This window comes from Serinus canaria, chromosome 3 (assembly GCF_022539315.1).
Source record: "Serinus canaria isolate serCan28SL12 chromosome 3, serCan2020, whole genome shotgun sequence".
Classification (NCBI taxonomy): Eukaryota; Metazoa; Chordata; class Aves; order Passeriformes; family Fringillidae; genus Serinus; species Serinus canaria.
Window position 1 is genome coordinate 16066844 of NC_066316.1, and position 20985 is coordinate 16087828.

The following is a 20985-nucleotide window of genomic DNA, read 5'->3' on the forward strand; positions in this document are numbered from 1 at the left end:
TCCTGACCTTCATCAAAATAGTCTGCTAATGTTTTGCCTGCCTTTATCAAGTTGCAGTATGAAAGAACCACTCTGAGTCATATTTTTAAGGGATGCTATTCTGACCTCAAAAACTGATACTTCCTTAGCTAGTGCCAGAAAGCCCTTTCTGTGGTTGTAGTCCCCATCTTTCCAGCAATTAAGACTCAGGTGGCATCAGAATAACAGCTGATTTTAATAGCCACTTCAGCCACCTCCATTTTGGGGAGGAAGCATGCAGAGCTTCTGCAGAGCCTCAGAGCTCTGTGGTGTGACCTCAAGCGACCAGACGCAAAAACCAGTGCAACTGCTGAACGGAAAGGTCTGCATCATCCACACTGTGCTGACTCTTGTCCAAGAACACACTGTTTACCTGTTCCTTCCAAACTGGTCAATTTTCTGCAAGGCTGAGATGTGGGTGTTGGGTGAGTTTTTGCTTATCTCAGTGCAGCTTGGCTGGTTTTCACAGAGCTGCTCTTCACTAGCTTGTAGATGTATGTTGAGGACTGTGCTTTCTGTTTTGGCGATTGAAGCTGAGCATTCCCGCTGTTGACCTAAATTTACTGCCTCTTTCATATCTGAAAGTATTTGTATGTTCATTTGCAAATGTGCAGGCTGACCACTCCAATCAAAAGCAACACGACTCACCAGTTAACTCTGAAATGCATCTTGCTGAAAGCAGTGTCTGAAAACACATTGCCATGAGCATGAAGCAGCCAAGCTTCTGTCTGGCCCTTGAGATGTGTACCCAGACCTTAATGAAGGGTGGGGTTTTCCTTATTCCAATAAATAGATTTTGTTTGGAAAGGTGAGAGGCAGAAAGAGAGAATGTAGTTTTACAGTCCTAAATAAAAGGCTATTTATGCCTAATACATTGGCAGAATTATTCCAGAGTAATTTGTCCACGAGAAAATATGATCCTTGTGTCACTGCCAAGGTCAGAGAGACCTATGGTGATCTGCAGAGTAAGTTCAGGTCACCCAAGTTAAATCTGCCCACGGGCTGACTTAGCTCATGCACCACATTTTTTCCAAGATTAATAAAAGCAAACATCTTCTATAGATGAAGGCAGGACTAAAACTGTGGTCAGCTCTCTCCCTGGAGCCAAGGTCTCCTGCTTTTCCGTTCTCCTTTCCAGGTTGTTTCTTTCATTTCCTTTCCATTCTTCTCTTTTCCTGGCATTTACAGGATGCTTAGAAAAGTCTGTCTTTTCCTTTATGAGGCAACCGATGCCTATAAAACCTTCCTTGGTATCTGCATGGACAGGAAGGACATTGGGACGTTGCTGGTGTTTGACCTGGTGCAGTATTGGCTTCTGTGTGTTTGTGGTGTGTCCTTGCACAGCAGCTGAGAAGCACATCCTGAAAGCTCAGGTGAAAAAGATGGGGTGCACAGCAGAAATACATTCCTTGTTAGCCTCAGCTGGGAGGGTACCATCTGAACAGGATGTTTGGCAGTCAGGAAGGTAAAGCTGGTGATTATGTAGGCGCTCCTGCCTCAGGAGGAGACAGATGGAGTGGTGAGCTGGGCAGGTGGGAGTCCTCTTCCACCACTGTGGGTGGAAGGGGCGAGACAAGGTCCTCAGCCCTTTCAACAAGGATGTGGTTGTTTCATTAGAAAAGCAAGATTCTTCTTCCTTGTGGTCTATACCTGCCATGGGGAAGCTGATGCCTGTGGTTTCAGCCTGCTAGAACCTGAGGTTTTCTTTAGCTTCCTTGGTTACTCATTCATGTCATTCAAAATACATCAAATTCCTGAGAGCTTTTACAGTTTTTGCTTTCTACATATTTCTACTGCTGTTGCACTTAGAATTAATGACAAATGCTATGAGTTGAAAGAGAAACCAGAAATAATTTTGGCTTACGTTTTGAAGGATGTAAACATTTTATTTTTTCTTAAGATATGGATGGCTTTTTGCTATGACCCAGCTTTGCTGTGAGATTTCTTTGGGATTTTGGTTAAACACTCCTATGGAGTCAAAGAGATGAGCTGGATATGGCTGAGTTAGGAAATAGTATTATTTCCACAGAGCTCTGAGGCTCTGCAGAAGCTCTGCATGCTTCCTCCCCAAAATGGAGGTGGCTGAAGTGGCTATTAAAATCAGCTGTTATTCTGATGCCACCTGAGTCTTAATTGCTGGAAAGATGGGGACTACAACCACAGAAAGGGCTTTCTGGCACTAGCTAAGGAAGTATCAGTTTTTGAGGTCAGAATAGCATCCCTTAAAAATATGAATCAGAGTGGTTCTTTCATACTGCAACTTGATAAAGGCAGGCAAAACATTAGCAGACTATTTTGATGAAGGTCAGGACAGCTTTGTAATATATATACATATTGGAGATGTGCTTAGATGCGTGTAAAAAGAAACAAAATACTTGAAAACCTGTATTCAAATTATCCTGGAGCAGTCAAATAAATCCTAGTAAATACTATTTCCTATAATTCACCTCTCACAGCTGGAACTGATACCATGAGATGTAGTGACATAAATAATAATCAAATTCTGGGGTGCACCAGAAGCTTGTCCCTTTTCTCCTATCAGTTTGCCTATTCAAGGTAATTCTAGGCATGTAATATCTAGAAATATGTATAGATGGAAGATGAAAGGAAAAAACAGGGTGAACATGCACCTGTAGGTGATATTCTGGGAAGGTTTTTAAGTGTCCAGCATTGATCTGACTTTTCTTTCACCTTCATTGTGTGTTTCGGACTCTAACATCTGTTTGTTCCTGGATGATTTGCATTTGGATTTATTGTTTGTTTGTTTTAATTTGGAAAAAATCCACACCTTAAACTGTAAGTGCACTGTAAATCAAACATCAAAACACCAGAAGCTGTGATAGAAAGTCGTAGGAAGCCAAAAACATTGCAGTGTCATGAATACATTAAGTTGGAACCTAAGGGGATGTGCTAACTTAGTAGGACTGAAATTCCTGAAAGGGCTGTCACTGCCTGTGTGCCCCTAGGTAGGGACCATCAGGGCAACTCAGGACCTGAGCCCGGTGGCCAGTGGCCAACCACAAGGAGCAGGGTCAAGACTACCTCCCCATCACTGTTACTTCTCTGAAGGACTCTCTGAGCCCTCTGAATTTTCAGGCTCTGCCATGGGGGCTGGGTTCACACCAGCCACCTGGATGCACCCTGACCTGCCCCTCAGTGCCACCCCCACTTCCTCAAACCCAAGGAATATTTAAAGGAAAAGTGTTTGCAGCAGAAGAAGTTAGTGGCCTGATCACCATGGTAGTCATTGCTTGATCCCTGTCATCCTGTAGAGCCACAGAATCTGGGCAGAGCAGAGGGCAGCAGGAGCTGTGTGAGTGGCAGCAGTGTGCCTGTTTGCTGGCCATCAGACCCAGTGTCACCATGCCTTCACATTAAAGCCTGACTTCTGGATTGGTTTTTCCTATTATGCCTTAAGTGCTACCTCATCACAGCAGATCTGCTTTTTGAGCTGGGAGAGGAGCAGTAGTGGAAGAAAATTTTGTATGAGCTTGGCTCTGCCAAATTTACTCCTTTTGGCTTCTCACCCCCTTCCCGAGAAGCAGCCTCCCACTTTTCTCACAGATACTCCAGAGGAACCACCTTTTGCTGGAGAAACAAGAGTAGTGGAGCTAGGATGCTGGATAGCAAGGAGCAGTGGGGAAAAACATTAATTCTGTGTATGCCGTTCCCTTGAAAGGTCTGGCTGATGGATGCATGTTTTGTAATTCAGGTGTTTTTCCTGAGTTCATTATGTGCATGGTAACATAAGATTTTGTCCTTGGGGGGCAAAACAGGCTGCTTCTGAGCATCCCAGATAGAGCTAGGACAGGATGAGGGGAGGAAATTCATGGTGCAGTCCAAATGCCATCCATTCAGTTCATGATTGCAAATGTTTCTTACAGGTCCTTAGAAAACAGGAGTATAATTGTTTTGGATCCAACTCTTGCCTCGTTCATGCGAAGCCCAGGCACTAGAAGATTCACAAGTCCTTGACGTTCTGATTCTCTCTGCCCAGTAGTTTAGGCCAGCAGGCATGCGGACCTCAAAGACAGCTTGTGGAAGTTGAGGTTCTTCTGGGTGGACACAGCCAAACCTCTTCCCTGCCCTCTTCTCCGTAGCTGAGATACAGAGTCACCCAGTGGGAATTACCAGGTTGCCTCATGAAGGTTTTTGGAGTAATACTCCATAACAAATCTAAATTATCTTCCTCTTCCTTTAAGTATGAGGAAATAATTAATTTGTGTCATGGATTTAAAGCCACATGTTTTTTCACTAGTTGCCCAGTTTGGCAGGGTTCAGGGGCTGGGATTTGCTGCAAGTGGATCTTTATAATGCTGTATGACGTAATGGTTGGTTTTTAGCAATGGCAGTGGAGATGTTACTGTCAGAAGAGGAAAGGCAGATGAGATGGGGGTGTTTAATTCTCATCACTTTTAGAGCTGCCTTTTGCAGTTGCAAAGTGACAATATATGTCACTGTTTGTGGGGAAATAGAGTATGTGATGCAGCCGTAGCATGCAAAGTGAAGTTCAATGTTTGTTTTCTTTCATTTGTGTCTTGGTTTTTATTGTCAGATGATGTAACTGATGGACTAGGGACAGGGAAAATTTTTTGCTTTGATTCTACTTTGAAGTGGATGGCAGTAGAAGAAAATACATTGTGTATCCACAAGAACTTTTTTACTTGACACAAAGCACATGGCAACTTCCAACGGGAAATATCTGATGTGGGTTGGGTAGGTCATTAATCCTGACTTGCCTGAGCTACAGTTAGACAAACCCTCTCCTGTTCTTTATGGCTGGATGACTCTGGTGGCTTAGGGGATCCAGCTCTGCAAAAGAGGACTTGGGGCAAACAGTATCTGAGCTATAGTTCCTGCAGTGCAAACTGCAACTTGGGCCAGCACTGATTGGTCTTGCATTGGCCCAAAGTAAAATGCTTTTGTTTGGTTCAACAATCCCAAGTATTTTGGTTTGTCTTGCCCAACATTTTTTTAAAAAACTATTTTTTCAATTGAACAACCTCATTTTGAATTATTTGGACAATGTCAAGGTTCTGGCACATATTTTCTGTTGTAAAACTGGAAATCTACAGTGTCTTCTCTTCTGGAGCAGGCATGTAGGCAGGGCACAAGGCAATTTAGCTATGTTTAGGGAAGGAAGCCTACTTAAATGCTGCACATAATAAACTGTTTCTACAGATAACGCGTCCCTTAGTTTATACGTAATGTGCTTCTGATCTTTGCTTTGAGCCTCTTATAGCTGCTCGTGCTCAGTCCAAGAGTCAAGTGTCTTAGGAGCTGGATAAACACAAAGATAGAGCCAGTTGTTAAGGAGCTGTAGAGATTTACAGAAGTTGACCTCTTGGCCATTTGGGGCATTAGTTGGGTGTATTTCCCCCATGGTGGAGCTGTCCTGTGCTCCTGCTGCTTCTTGTGCTCCTGCTTTACAAGGAAGCAAGTCGGATGGAATCCAGTGGTGGATTTACCCGTGTCTCAGTTGTGTGTAGTTGACTTTTCATGGAGAATGCAACTGATGGGACTAGTTCTTCTGATGAGGTTGGAGAGGATAGGTTTCATCAAAAAGGCCTGTATTTGAACAAAGAGAGGATGACTGAAAAACAGTTTTTCCCAAGAAGTTGTAGAGCCATCATGGTGGCTTTAGGTTAAGGGAAAAAACTCCCTGATTTTTTAAGCTTTTTACCATTCTTGGTTAAAGCAGGATGTTTTTCTGTTTAGCCAGATACTTTTCTGTAGGCTATTTGCTTCCAACTGCTCAAAGTAAACTTCTGTTGCTGGCAGCAGAAAGTTGCTTGCTTCCCATACAATGAATTGCTTTCTTTTTAGTACTTCATTCGATGATGCACAGCTACAGAAATATGGCACACTTACCCATAATAATATAGTTTTCTGAACTTCATTAAGAAGTGCTACTTGGTGCAAGAGAAGAGGTTTCCTTCACTACAGCTATAAAAAGCTGCCAAAGAAATGAAAATGAGTAAAATCTGTGGGCTTTCCCCTACTATTTGTCAATGCTTTTTTTACTCTTTGCATAGACAACTGATTTGCTCATTGCTTGCATGAAGGGTATTCAAGTAAAAAAATATGGTTGAGTTCCTAGAAAAAGGTGCTCTTGTCTCTGAAGAACAAAGTACAATGGTTCAAGAAAAAACTTTGAAAGTTTGTGAAATGCCACAGTGTAATTTATACTTTTACAGGTTTCACTATTTGTGAATATTTGTGTAGGATATTTTTGCAACTGTCTCCTTTAGTATAATGTCAATATGCATACTATCTGTGACTGACAACTTCCCACTGTTTATGTCATGATCTGAATCCCTGCATGAAGCATGCACTGCATCTCTGGGAGATTAGTGCATACCCAGACACGTGGTATTTGTTCCTTGCTAATTCTCATTTCCAACCTTGTTGTTACTCATTAACTTTTTATTAAGTATATTTGAGGAGGCTTTCTCCTAAAGGAATATGAAATAAAAAGGTCCCTCATCGACACCACTTTTCAAATTCACAAGCAGAGCTACATCACCATAGTAAATTATTTTCTGGGCATTCTGTAAGCCACTCAGTGTGCTGAGGTCATTGCCATTGACCTCAGGAGCTCCAGGAGTGGGTGCTTCCTCATATCTGACAAAATATGGATCCAAAAGAATATAAATTGCTTTTCCCAGTAAAGAAATTCCATAGTTATTTTGTGTTTTCTGAAGTACCTTTTTTTGGTAGTCCCATTCTCAGCTGATGTGCTTTGCTTGGGCATTGGCAGATTGAGAGCCATCAGTGAGTTTATGTTACATATGCAGTATATGCACATGTGTTTAAATTTTAAAATAATGTGTTTTGGGGAAATATTCTAAACTTAATGGCCTTTTAATGTTAAAACTTGTGTTTCTCCTCAGTTGATAGGTACAGCTTGGTTTAGCAGCTGAGCACATACCCACACACTGTGTCAGTACCTTCCAGCTCTCTCCTGGCATACCTGAGCACTCAACCCTTGTACTGCTCAGCTTGCCTGTTTAGCCACCTTGCTCTAAGCAGGAATGATGCTTCCTGAGTAGTGAACTTGTCCTTCAGTACTTGTGGACGTGAATAATAGCTGCACTGACTCATGTCAGAGTCATTTGGGTGTGACTTCTCACCACATTCCTGTGCCAAGTTGGAGCTGGTTGTGTCTGAAACAAATTGAAAAATATATACATAAAAAGAAATTTCCACGTTCTTTGGTTCCCCAAGACTGTTCAAAGCTGATGGTCTGAAATTATGATCCTTGTTCTATTTCCTGTGAACAGTATTCCCTCTCTCACTACACAGAAAAACTTGTTGCATCTGTGGACCTGCTTTTTTTTTAAAATTCATAATTTTGTACCTTATAGGAAAATGTCAAACATAAGCCTGGTTTGCTCCATAAAAAGTTGTTATGGTGGATGTGTGGGTATCCAGCAAACTGGAGTTTTATTTCTGTAAGGGATAACGTAGGTAAAGCTGTGGAAATCACAGTAGTTCCTCTAAATTGGTATACGACAAAGAAGAATGGTTAAGGGAAGCACTTTTGCCACTTATAATCTCTCTAGTACATTATGTTGCTTGAAGCTAATGAATCTTCCTTTCCACGTACCTGGAAAGGTTACTTAAGAGTTTTTGGTTCTTGGACTCTTTAAAAGAGAAAGGAACCAACAGAGCTGTGGATGGACAGCTAAACATGTATGGACAGTGAACAGTTAAATACTTGGCTTTGGGAATTTAGGATTTCTCATGCTACCAGAAGCAGGAATTTGAGGAACTTGCATCTAAATGCTTGCAAAAAACTTATCATAGAATTAGGAAAAAAAAAAGACACTACTGAAAAGGCCATGAATTTTGGGCCATCATGTTAGATGTTTCAGTTCATAGCACTGAATACGTTATAAATCTGTTACAGAAGTCAACAGGTTTTGTCCAAACACAGTGTATATTTAAATTATATTAGCTCATGAAATACAAAAGTAAATGCAAACTGTGAAGTTCTTCTAGGAGGCAGAAACTGTTTTTAACAGGAGACATTTGGACACAAACAAATAAGTTGAACACCAGGAGCTTTTATTCAGTCCACTTAAAAGTTGCTCCAGGCCTTTCCTAGGGCTTCTGGGTGCACATCTTTCAAACTTTCTCCTGTGAACTCCTTAAAGCAGTGTATTTAGATTCCTATGTAGAATTGGACTGTATAAGCTGGAAGTGTTCATCATATTGTTTGGTGTACCTCAGCAAAGCCCTGCTCTCACCCCCTCCATGAAAATTGAACACTAGACCACAAAAGCTCTCTCAGATGTCCTGTCAGAGTAATGGGAAGCAGACTTGATAGCAGAACAGGGCTATGTGGAGTGAGAAATAACCTGTTACATATAGTGAAGGTACTTTTAGTAAAGATGTATTTGGAACTTTGATACTGAGGTTTCTGGTCAGTTAAAATCATTTGAGGATGTTCATCTAAAGATCTCCATGCAGAGGCATGGGTTTTGTAGTCCCGTGCAAAAGGCTGGAGTTTTTAGAACATCTGAATTTACCATCCTTTCAGAAACCTCCATGACTTGGGATTGGGAATATTTATGTCATATCTGGGCAGCCTTGATGGTTGAGGTTTGAGAGTAGATTTGGGATCTGGAGTGGCTGAAAGTCGTCCAGTTGTGCCACGCTCCCAGACTTTCCAGTGTCATGGGGTGATGTAAACTGCCACGACCATGGTTGCTGAAGGCAAGGGCCTGTGCCAAGTTGCTCTCCAGAAGCACCTATTTTGTCAACAAAGGTTTATAACATATCACCCGGGACAAAGAGAGCATTACCCACTTGAGGGGCTGCTGTAAAGTAGCTTGCCCTTTGCTGCTTCTGCCTCTGAATTTTGGGGGAGTGGGAGGGGAAGGGAGGTTGTAAGGCACGGTGACAGTGGAGAGGGGAACGCAGTGAGAGGAGCCCCTGCTGGCATGGCCAGTCTGAGCCATTCAGCAGGGCTGAATACGATAAATGCTGCTTTATCCCTTCTTGAATGGAACAAGATAGCACAGCCTAAATGCCTGGGTGTGCTTAAATAGGCAACTCTGGGATGCTGGAGTTGAGAGCGTTTGAAATCAGAGCTCCCCAACAGCCAGGGAGCTGCCCCAGGTCACCTGCCTCGCTCCGTGGGGACTGGCCCAGGTCTGTCAAGAAATCGTCCATGGACGAATTGTAGTACAAATTCCTTTCTCTGTTGGTTGGCCTCTTTCACTAGACCATGGCCTATAAAAAATTGTGTAAAAACAATTCTTAAATATTATTTGAAAGGGCAAACGGCCATGCTGAAAGGTTTGACAGTTTGACATATAGCGCCTGATTCTGGTCGCCAGGGAACGGGCATGCAGAGTCTGGGCTCTCCTTCTGCTCCTTACAGGCTCTGCATTTGCTTTTTTTTAAAATAGCATCTAGTTGCTGTGCAGAGTTGCTGTGCTCCCAGCAATTTGACAGGCAACGAGTCTGCTTCAGTGATCTTAAATCCTTTTAGACTAATTTGCGAGCAAGCAGAAAAACAGCTAGCACCTTCGGATCCAGCACTCAAAACCAAGGAATCAGGTATTGCCAATTAAAGTGCCATTTCCAACCATCATATCAAGACAGATTACTTGCAGTTCCTCTGATAATGTCATGCCATGCCTAAAGAGAAAGTGAGACAAAGTTTCTCAATGGACAAAGGATCTACATGGACCAAACTGATTGGGGAGCGGGGCAGAGGGAGCACGATGGGGATCATGCACACACCCATGCATATGTGCAGCATAAAGGCGAACACTGCACCCGCTTTGACCCCAAATAGCCATGGGCCATTCTGAAGAGCCTGTGGCCCCTCAGTCACTGGCCTACTACTTAATTGCCACACGGACTTTGTGACACATGGGCAGATAATATGACATTTTCGGTTTCTGTCACTAGCAAAAGCCATGGCGTTGCTTGCACTAGTTGCTAAGAAGCTGTCAGAAACCATTAGCAGCTGGCTAAAGTTGCCCTATGGCATTTCCTCATGGCATCAGCAAAACAAGCATAAATCACCCAGTGGAGCCTCCCGCTATACTAATGAGGCTGTAAGCTTGTTTATGGACTAGCATCATTTCTATGATTATTTCCACCTTTTCAGTTCGCCTTCATTTGGCAGCAGGAGAAGTCAACTTCAGGAACAGAGTTGCCACCGACATTTTACAAATGCAGTTCGTAGCTGCTACCGTGTGGCTGGTCAGTGGTGCTTCAAGTTTGTTTAGTGATCTTTAAAAGGAGGAAAAGAGGGGGAAAAAAGAAAAGGAGGGGGAAATCTCTGGAGACCTCACAGAGGTGAGTGTATCGAGTTGCAAAGTAGGTGGAAATACTAAAATCCACAATTGACCATTTAGACTTCTCTCTGTGGTTTCAGTCTTTACGGGATCAATTTTCCATTTAAAAAAAGTGGAAGAGGTTAAACAATTTACAGAAGTCTACTGAAGCATTTGCTCTGAGGATAGCTGGGCACTGTCTTATCCTCTCCCTGCTTTTCACTTTCTCTAACTTGTGTCAGTCGAGGCCAGGGTTTATTGTTTTAGGCTTTTCTGAACATACACCAGTATTTACACTGGATTGAAAGCATTTGCTTCCAATGAAAATCTTGTCTTAGATTACAGCCCAGCAGTGTAATTTCCCTCCCAGATGGGAGTAAAGTAGCAGTATTTGCCTAAAAACAGTAGGAAGAACAAACTATGCATTAAGCCAAGGCTGTTTTTGGCTTGAGCTAATGATGTAACAGAAACCTTTTATTTGGGATAGGTCACTGCCCGGGATTGAAGGAGGTGATCTGGCTCGCGCTTGAAAGGTTTCTCCATTGTATCTACATAAGTCTTCACTTAAAAAATCCTGTTCCTAATGCTTCTGCTTTCATACAGCAGAAATAAACAGGAAAGGTTCTGGGGAGTGTTATAGGTGGAATGCAGAAAGCTTTTCCTCCCCTAATGGAGGATATAATTCAGGTGCCCTGGAGGCATGCTTTCAGGAATTCTTTTGCCCGAGGTAATGGGAAGCTAAGGCTGCTTGAAGGCCTTGATTATCTATTGATGCACAAAGCTGGAAAAAAAGTCATCTCCCTTGGATTATAGTAGATATTTCCATAAATTATCAATGAGTCCTCCTCCCATCAGGCATGAGGCAATGCCTGCTAAATTAATCTGAAGGGGGTTTGAAATGAGTATATTTTTTAAAAAATGGGGGGGGGAGAAGGTGGGTGGACGATGGCAGGGAGGTGGTGAAAGGCAGTGTCATTAGGTTAGAAGCTTTTCATTTTTAATCAATGAATGCGTAATACTTTCTTTTCCTTGTTTGCCTCTTGCAGACAGAAAGTAGATTAGCCTGTGGAATTTTAAATGCTGTTGAGTTGTTTCCTTTGCTCATGTTTCTTTTATGAATTATTATTTTATATGGTGAATTGCTTCTCTGTATAAAAGCCCTTTTTTACGTACTGGGCTTACAAAGAATTTGTTGGATATCTAATTTCTTCATAAGAATCTTGTGTTTGTCTGTAACTACCCAAAGTTACAGTTTCATTAAAGACACAGGCCAAGTCATAAGGACAATTATAAATTTGCCACACTAAGAATATAACACTAATAAAAGCTTTTTTTTTTTTTTTTTTTTTTTTTTTGGTGCTGAAAGCTGTTTAACAAATCATGACAGTCTGCATCCCTTTTTTAAAAATATATTTTATTTTTGTCCCTAACGGAGATAGTTTGTATTCAGCCAGACTGAGATTACTTTCTTCATCATTCTTGCCCAGGGGTGCAAAAAACACTTGCCTAATAACATCACAACTCCGTGTTGCTGCAAATACAGTGTCTTTGGAAGCCAGGATATATTGTTCAGTCCATATGCATTCAATGCAAAGATTTCTTTGCTCTGTGGGCTTGTTTATAAACTGCTTTCAGTGTTTGCAACAAAAATTGCATGCAAACTGGTAGGCACTGCAATTTTGTTTTCCCTTGGCCGCTAAGCCATCAGCCCAGACCCAACTGGGCTGTTACACAGTGGCATCCTCCCACAGACGTGTTGCTAATGTGATGAGAACTGTCTGGGATCTTCTCTGCGTTAAGGAAATTTATTCTGGATCAGTGGTTGTTTCACAGAAGCAGACACTTATTACTAATATGGCACACTGGCAAAAAGCAAGGTGTTAATTCCTAATGGTGTATATCAAATTGGTGCCTGCTTATCCCCCTCTGAATTTCTTTTGGCTGAGGCTGGGAAGAGGGGAGCCAGTTAGCTACCCACCTCCCAACAAAGAATCAAGGGAAGACCAACATCTGTAAAAGACTTAACATAAGCAATGCCTCAATAATCTGTTTTTTTTCTTTTTTTTTATGAATTTGCTGAGAGAATATGATGTTGCAAGGGAGCTGCATTCACCCCACTTTTCAAACCCCAGGGCGGAATGAGGCACCCAGCTTCACACTTGTCATGATCTTCATCCTGGAACACCATTGATACTTTCCTAATTGTCAGCTCAGCCAAAGTAGCTGATTGGGATGAATGTTTGGGAAGTGACCTAGTGTGAAGAACCAGCATTTCCACCTTTGCAAGTTGGATGCTTGCAAATGTTTTTTTATAATTTGTTAGCACTTTTTATTCTGGGTTACAATGGTGGAGATGGCCACACTGTCCTTCAAGATAAACTGGCATGGGGCTAACACATTTCTGAGCCCCTCCCTCTCCCCATGTCTCTTCCCCCCTCCCCCCCCCATCCCCTCAATCCCTGGTGAGTTACATTGTTAAAGAATTTATACCTCATTTAAATATTCATGCAGTTTATACCCAAAGCCAGGCTTCGGCTGAAGTATATAAAGGTAGCATAAGTCAAAATTTGATTCACTATATTTACAGGTGACGGCTTGGACAACAGTGTAGCTTCCCCCAGCACAGGTGATGATGATGATCCAGATAAGGACAAAAAGCGACATAAAAAGCGTGGCATCTTTCCCAAAGTAGCCACAAATATCATGAGGGCATGGCTGTTCCAGCATCTAACAGTAAGTGAACTCTAGATCACATATGCAAAATAAAACATGGATAATGTCATAGTTGTAGTAGTCATAGAAAGCAAAAAATACATATGATGTTGCTGCCAGGCAGTAGAGGGACTTTTCCGAGCAGAGTTGTTGTTGTTGCCGCATTTGCTAGATGCCAGGGGAAGAGCATAGAGCGTATGTTTTTATGGTATGGGGGGGTTTTTTGTGTGTGTGTGTTGTTTTTAGATTTGTTTGTTTGTTTGAGACGCAATTGTTAAGAAGACATCACTACCAAATGTGATTTTTACTTAAAGCTTGTATGAATACAATCTTGCAGACCTGTCCTGCTTTGCAGTGGGTATCACTGCTTTGGAGCACAGAGCAGCATTTGGCCCCTGGTTCTGTGCTCCAGAGAATTGCAGAAAACAATTGGAGAGATTAAAAAACAAAGCCAAAAGCAAACAAAGACCTTATTCAGATGTTTGTCAGAGATCATCAGAAGCTTCATGATGAAAGGTCTGAATGTATCTGGTTTAATAGCAAAGTATAATTTTTTTCTTTGAGACGTTCTCATTCCCAGAGTGTAAGTTACCCCTGTATTTAATGTTAGGAAGTGGTGGGGGTATGCACAGTTATTTCTGTTACCACAGCTACCTGTATGGGGTTATTCCTGGGATTAGAAATCAAAGTTCTGTACAGGTGTGTGGGATTAAACTGGATGCTGGAGCTGCTTTCAAGGCTTTATAATATGCACCACACTTTCAAACATTAGCCATTAGAAAAGTGCTTCTAATGCCATTCTCCTTCTTCATCAAATTGTGGTGATCTGTCACTATGTTTTTATCCACTGTGGGGATCTGGGCTTTGAGCCCCAGGTTTTTTGCCTCGGCCTTTCTGTGCCAGGAGGGTAAGGGTCAGGCAAGGGCTGCTAGGGTGCCTGCAGGTGGTGGTGAAGAAGGGCTCCTGCCTCTAACACCAGTAGCTGACTCTTTCCTCTGCCTGTAGCTGGGGTGAGGATGAAACTAGAAGCTGGCCAGCTTGCCCAGCCCTGGTGGGAGCTGTGCCAAGGGTGTACTCGTAAAGGGGAGGAAGTGCTCATGCACATCACCCCTCCATCCACTGCTGAGCCAAGAAACCAGATATCTGCCATGACTCTTGTCAGCACAGGGATCAGGCAGGGAATCCTGTCCTGTGCGGTCCTGGGTTCTTATGAATGAACCTTCATGTTGGAGCCCTGCTCCTTGGAGGCCACAGAGGGCCTCAGATATCTCCAGGTTAATATCTCTCTCTGGCAGACTCCAAGTCAGCCGTGTCCCAGCTTTGCCAGGTCCTCAGCCCTGTTTGGTGTGTTCAGTGCCATCTCTTCCCAAAGGCTGAGGTCCCTTTGGTGTTGATGGCTCCCCCTTTGTAGGTCCTCACCCAAGATGAGTTGACACCTGGTATCCCTCTGCAGGTAGATGTGAGATTAAGGACATCCACACCCAGAACAGTCCATGGGTGCTGTGCCAGCAGCAGTGCTCACACCAGCCCGATGCTCCTGGTTTAGGTTCAGGAATCAGGGGAGGCCCTGGAAGCTCTGCAGTCAGGACAAGGCACACTAGGGAATGCTGAACAACTCCTTGTCAGTTCCTGTAGTTTCCAGTGAGGAATTGCAAATTAAGTAATATAAATATTTTTTTCCTGAAAGTGGCCTGTTTCTGTGTTTGTGCCAGTAAATAAAGCATCACCCAAATCTGAGCAGGGAACACAAAGATCAATCCTGGCAAACTGTTTGAGCAGTCTTCAGCACACTCTTAGCCTGGGCCGGGTGCGCCCCCTCCAAATGCCTTCCTGGGAATATGGCAGAAGGCTACAGGATGTCTCTAAAAAGCCTTTGTGGTGGGAGCCACCCTGTGTAGAGCATTAACTACATGAGCTTGATCTGACCCTGTAGCTAATTCCATGCTTAGTCTCAGGACCAGAGGACAGACTGAACAGACCCTCTCACTGTTTCACCTGTGTTAGGTGCAGGGGTTTTAATGGCTTTTCACTCTTCTCCTGTGTGGTAATAGTGTTCAAAAGAGGAGAGTAGCTGCTGAGCTTGCTCCAGGCTCCTAGCAGCCCCTGGGAGACAATATCTGGACATCTGCTTGTAAGGTGATCTCTGCTTCTGGAAGACTCAAACACAGAAAGAACCATTCCTTGCAGGACCTATGCAATGCTTCTTTTTCTACTTTGTAACACTGAGCTAAAGCTTGCTTTAAAAATCCACCATCCCCTGTGCAGAGCCAACCCAGCCATGTGAAGCATGCAGTTTTTTTGCAGGGCAGCTTTCTCCTCTCCTGGGCAGCATGGTAGATCCAAATTTATCTGATCAATTCAGTAAAACAGAATTGCTTTATCCAGTCTGACCTTCGTGCGGGGACCTGGAAACACAACCTAGGTGGGATCTTGGGCAGTTTACTTGAATTAAAACATGTCTGGAGAACATTGTAGGCTCTTCCAAGTGCTGGAGCAACAGAGCATGTTCACAGGCTGCTTGAGGTGCAAAAAAACACCAAAACATACCCAGGCCCCAGAAATGACTGTGATAAGACCTGAGGAGTAGTGGGGGGAGAGATGAAGGAGTTAAAACTCCTGTTCATTTTTGAGGGCATCTGGGCTTCATGGCTGTTCTTATAACATTGCACAATGGTATTGGTGGTGCCCCCAACTGATGTCCTTGCTGCAGGAGGGAGATCATCCTGAGGAAACCAGAGATCCCATGCAGTTTGTTTATTTATTTATTTACCCATTTATTTATCACTAGATTTGATTTTTTTGTAGGGTGAACACAAGGTCTTCCATAAAGTGGGAGGTGAGGAAAGACAGAGAGGTGGTTCTGTTCAGGCAGGGGATGTGTCATGACTGGTGATACCTCCCTTTTGCCCCCAGCACTTAACCTGCCTTCACTTTGCCATCTGAAAAATGGCAAAGAAGAAATGAGCAGCAGTTAAGTGCAAAATCCAGCATCCCATTGACTATTGGTGCTTCCTAACTGGGATGTTAGTTGGGAGTCCTCCTTCTCAAAAGCAATTTTTTTTCCACAGTTTTAATATTAATACACATGAGTGGCATGGAATTAAATAAAGTAGACAGTAATTGCTGTGTCTGTCATACTAATAATTATTGGATGGAAAGACCTAAAATAAATACTGGACAAATGCAGTGTTTCAAAGGTGGATAGGCTGGGTTAATTCCTTCTATGCAGTTATTCCATCTCCAAGAGCTTTAAGTCTTCCTCTGTGTACTGACTTCATTTCCGAAGGTTTGTCCCCTAGTTCTTGTTTCACGCTCAGGAAGAAATTAATTTTTTTCTCTCCGGATGCTGAAGTGTTTGGGCAGTAGTTTCCACTCAGTGTCAGGCTCCAGCCCCCCACCCAGTATTTTGACTGATGTGCAGAACTGAGTTGACATATGCCCAAAGGGTAGGCAAGCACTGTCCTCTGCAGATGCAGACAGTATACTCTGAAGCTTTTCAAGGGATAAATCAGGGGATAAATTCATCCAAATTGCCTTTTTTTCCCCCTCCTCTTGGAATAATAACAACAAAAACAATCAGCTAAAACAATTGCAAAAGTGATGACCAGACTCACACTTAGGACTTTGCAGGATATTTTTTTAATTGTTTGGTGTTCTAATTTAATTTTGCTTAAACTTCTGGGTTGGAAGAGCTGCTCAGGTGGGCAAAATGTAGTTGTGGAGCTTGTCAAAATTTTTCATGGTAGTTTATGACACCATCTCACAAATTTGAAGGTTTATGAAATCTGTTTTTAGGATTTTACTGTAAATTTGAAATGTAAACTATCTGGAACAAAAATAAAAAAAAGAAGAAGAGGAATAATTTGGTGAAGAACTGCTAAAGTTGAGTCAAAATTGAGAAGTGTCTTGTGGAGTGGCGTCAGATGAGCATTAAATGCCATGCAGGGTCTGGATGAGGGACTGAGGCAAATCAGTTCTGTGCTGGTGCTTCACTTTAGAAAGTCACCCTAAGGATAATTTCAGGGTGTGTTGCAGCCCAGCAATGTTTTGCAGGCCTTTTAGAATTTAATTTTTTTTTTAAATTTTTAAATTTTTTTTTTGATCACTTAACATTCAGGGTTCATCTCTACCCCCAAATTTTTCAAGCATATCTCCTCACTGTCATGTACATCCCTCAGGAGGGGTTGTGAAATAAGGAAAAAGCTTGGGGGAAGGGGAGGGGAATTAAAAAATAATCTTGCTTAGAGTTAAATCTGTGTAGATTTAATTGTGGCAGCAGAGTTAGTTTCTGCTTCAGCCCATCCTAGGCTTTTGTCCCAGCAATGGTATTATTGGTATAAATTGGTATTTGGAACTGATATAAATACCTTTTTGTTCAAAACTAGGAGAAGGGAGTTTGTGGGGTGTCTTTTCAAGTGGTTTTTTTCACTCATTGTGAATACTCTGCATCCTTTAAATCCAGCTTAATTTAAAATGTTGGGATTCAAACCTCATTTTGGGGATTATACAATGTAATTGGTTTGTTATATGATGAGTATTTGATGATCTTCACATTCATCATCTAATCAGGCAAAAAAAGCCATAAAATTATAATCCCAAAAGATGTTTAATAACAATTTAAACTATTGAAGGCTTTATTTAAGCACATTAGGGGATTATAAACTACTCCCTTTTAATGGTGCCAAGAGGTAGATTCGAGGACTTCAAACACCTTTTAAAAAACAAATTGCCATGATTTAAAAAAAAAAATGAATGGGCTGAGGATTTCTTTCATGTAAATCCCATAATTTAATCATTATTTTTAACTGCTTTTAAACAATTTTCTTAAGTGGTTAAATCTTACTGAAAGGGGTGACTGAGTAGAAAGTAAAATACATGGCTGAAAGATGTTGACTTTAAAGTGAAAGGATTTTTTCTATTATGTATCTGTATTTTTAACTTTTATTGATTACCTGATCCCATGATATGAAATAAGAAAAAAATAAGCAATATGCAATCTAGTAAAGCTGTTATTTGTAAAAGAATTTACTGGAAGTAGGTAATTTGAATCTAGTGGAGAGAAAAATAATCCCCATCGCTTCAAGGATTGTTGTGATAGAAAACTTATGCCATTTAATTCTTTAAGTTCTCTTTTTATATTAATATTTTACTGGCTAAAATAAAGTCAAAAATGTCTTTAAAGTAAAAACAAGTCAATTTCATGTCTTTTCTCATCCCTCCATGGTTATGAGATTTTTTTCTTGGGAGAAGCATGGGGTTAATTTGGCTGCCTGCCCCTACTCCCATGTGGGATGCTTGCCTGGTTTTGGAAAGGAGTATAGTGAAAGGGTAGATGGGTACACTGAAAACATGGAAAGTGGAGAATACTTGGCTAAACCAAGTTTTCTTTGTTCTTATCTTGAGAGATTTGGAAGCATTAAAACAAAATAACACCCCTTCCTTCCTCCCGCCTAAAAAGTGCAACTTACAGTGAGTCTCCATCCTGCATCAACTGGTACTTGCTCTGCAAAATGCCAGAGGGCTCCTGTAGCTCATCTGCGTAACAGGGGTCAGGTTTCCATATATTGGACTCAGAATGCGTGGGGGTGTCCTCCCACTTTATCCCAAATACGCAGTTCTCCTCCTTGACTTGATTTTATGGTGGACAAAGTTGTAAAAGGCTTTCTTCCACATCTGCAAGACTTCTCAGTGCCAGCTGTCCCAAATTCCTGGGAAAAGCCAGGCTTTTTAGCTTGTCTTGAGTCACTCATGCATTGTCATTCCCTTGACTGGGAAGGTCAAGGCTTTTCCTGCTCCTGGCAGCAGGAAGACCTACCAGAACATCCAACAAAAGCATCTAGCATAGTAACCCACAAGGAGGGTCCTCAGCTCCCTTCTGCTGGGGGAGGTGCTGTGGTAGTCATCTCCATGGCAGAAAATGCAGAATGTTATTATGGGAGAAAATAATTGTTCTGAGGCTCTGTCCCAATTGAACTCAGAGCTCCAGAAAGGAAGGCAGAGAGGATTCAGGTAGCTGTGTTTGAATTAACTTCTTAACCCTTCAGAGTTTTGTGGAGGACAGTGACTGTTAAAACCTCCAGCGTTTTCTTCAATTGTCCTCAAATCTGTGGCTTTGACCTGTTGTCCAACTTCCAAGGATTAGTCCATTTTCTAGCATGAGGGAAATTTTGCCATTTTAAAAGGAAACTCTTGGGTTTTGGGTGATAACCTTGGTAATGCTGCTGTTGCTCCAGTTTCATGATTTCTTGGAAAGAGCATGTCTCATGCACTGTCTTGTAGATCACTTAAGTTGTCAGTGCTGAGCTGTCCTACAAAACTTTGGTTTTAGAACAGAAAGGAAAAATAGAGGGTGCTTTAGTCAGTTAGTTCAAGGAAAACAGATTATTAGGCTCTTCTCACATTCAGAAGTGTGGTGTAGTTACAGCATCTGGTTTTTTTAACACCTGTGATTTAGCTCCACTTCTGTTGTAGACAGCCATCATGTCTTAAACTATAGGGTATGTGACATCTCATCGGGGCTCCTCACAGGTCTTGGGAATGGCAGTGATCCAGGGAAGTATTTTGGTTGAAATCAGATGGTAATCAATAACCTGAGTCAACAAGATTTTAGAGAGACAGAGTGCGTGTGTGTGCGTGCGCGCGCGTGTGTGTGTATGTGTGTCAGTGTGTCTGTGTTTGTGTGTGTGTGTCGGGGTGTGTGTGTGCGTGCGTGTGTCGGGGTGTGTGTCTGTGTGTCCGTGTGTCTTTGTGTGTGTGTCTGTCTGTCTGTGTATCTGGGTGTGGGTCTGTCTGTGTGTCTGTGTGTCGGTGTGTCTGTGTCTGTATGTCGGTGTGTCTGTGTGTGTGTGTGTCGGTGTGTCTGTGTGTGTGTCGGTGTGTCTGTGTGTGTGTCGGTGTGTCTGTCTGTGTGTCGGTGTGTTGGTGTGTCTGTGTCTGTGTGTGTGTCGGTGTGTTGGTGTGTCTGTGTGTGTGTGTGTGTCGGGGGCGGTGTGTGTGTGTCTGGGTGTGTGTGTGTGTCGGGGGCGGTGTGTGTGTGTCTGGGTGTGTCTGTGTGTGTCGGTGTGTTGGGGGGTGTGTGTGTGTCGGTGTGTGTGTGTGTCGGGGTGTGTGTGTTGTGTTGTGTGTGTGTCGGGGTGTGTGTGTGTGTTGGGGTGTGTGTGTCTGTGTCTGTGTGTGTCGGTGTGTCTGTGTGTGTGTGTGTCGGGGTGGGTGTGTGTGTCGGGGTGTGTGTGTCGGTGTGTCTGGGTGTGAGTGTGTCTGTGTCTGTGTGTCGGTGTGTCTGTCTGACTCTGCGCGTGTGTGTGTGTGTGTGTGTGTGTGTATCTATTCCCAAAGGACCATCCTGCCTTTTCCCCAGTTTCCCTCAGTTTCTAGCTTGGAGGCACTATTGTGCCAATTTGGAAGCCACCAACTAGCACATTAAAGAATTTGAATTATTTTGAAGCTGCTGAAACACATTAGAATTTCAACACGAGCAGAATTTCACATCTGAGTAGAAGCAAGGGAATACTGAAAAGTTGAAACATGATAAACATTAATTCAGATGCTAAATTACACTTGCTCTGGTTTTACTAGAACTCCTTTTGTTTGCATAAATATTCTCGGAAATGAGTTAACCAGCAAGAATGTTTGCAGTAATAAGAATTTTTAAGTCAGCAGTAGATGCTTTGCTTTTTTCTCCACCCTCTCCTTTCTTTTTATATTTGCAGCTGTGATATTTTGTGTGCAGCTTCATTTTTTAAATTAGCCTCCTCCAGTCAAGACACGGCAATGTTTTACCCGATGCACTGTCCTTCTGCAGTCAAAGCAGACCTACAAAACTCAAGTATCACCTTTGGAAGGGGGACAGAGAGGGAGGGAAGTTTGGTCACCAATTTTTAAATCTGGAAGTATCCGTGGCAATATTTTGGTGAATAGTTTGCACTATGAAGTGCATTAAAGGCAGCAACAGTATCTT

The 20985-nt window shown here is 42.5% G+C and overlaps 1 protein-coding gene across 3 annotated transcripts in view; it reads left to right on the plus strand.

The window, feature by feature from the left end:
- MEIS1 (Meis homeobox 1) overlaps nucleotides 1-20985 on the plus strand; it is a 108295-nt gene that overhangs the window by 43304 nt on the left and 44006 nt on the right. For all 3 annotated transcript variants that reach the window (XM_050972366.1, XM_050972367.1, XM_050972365.1), the window contains exon 8: nucleotides 12904-13049. In XM_050972366.1, the coding sequence (XP_050828323.1) occupies nucleotides 12904-13049 (146 nt within the window). The remainder of the gene's footprint in view (nucleotides 1-12903; nucleotides 13050-20985) is intronic.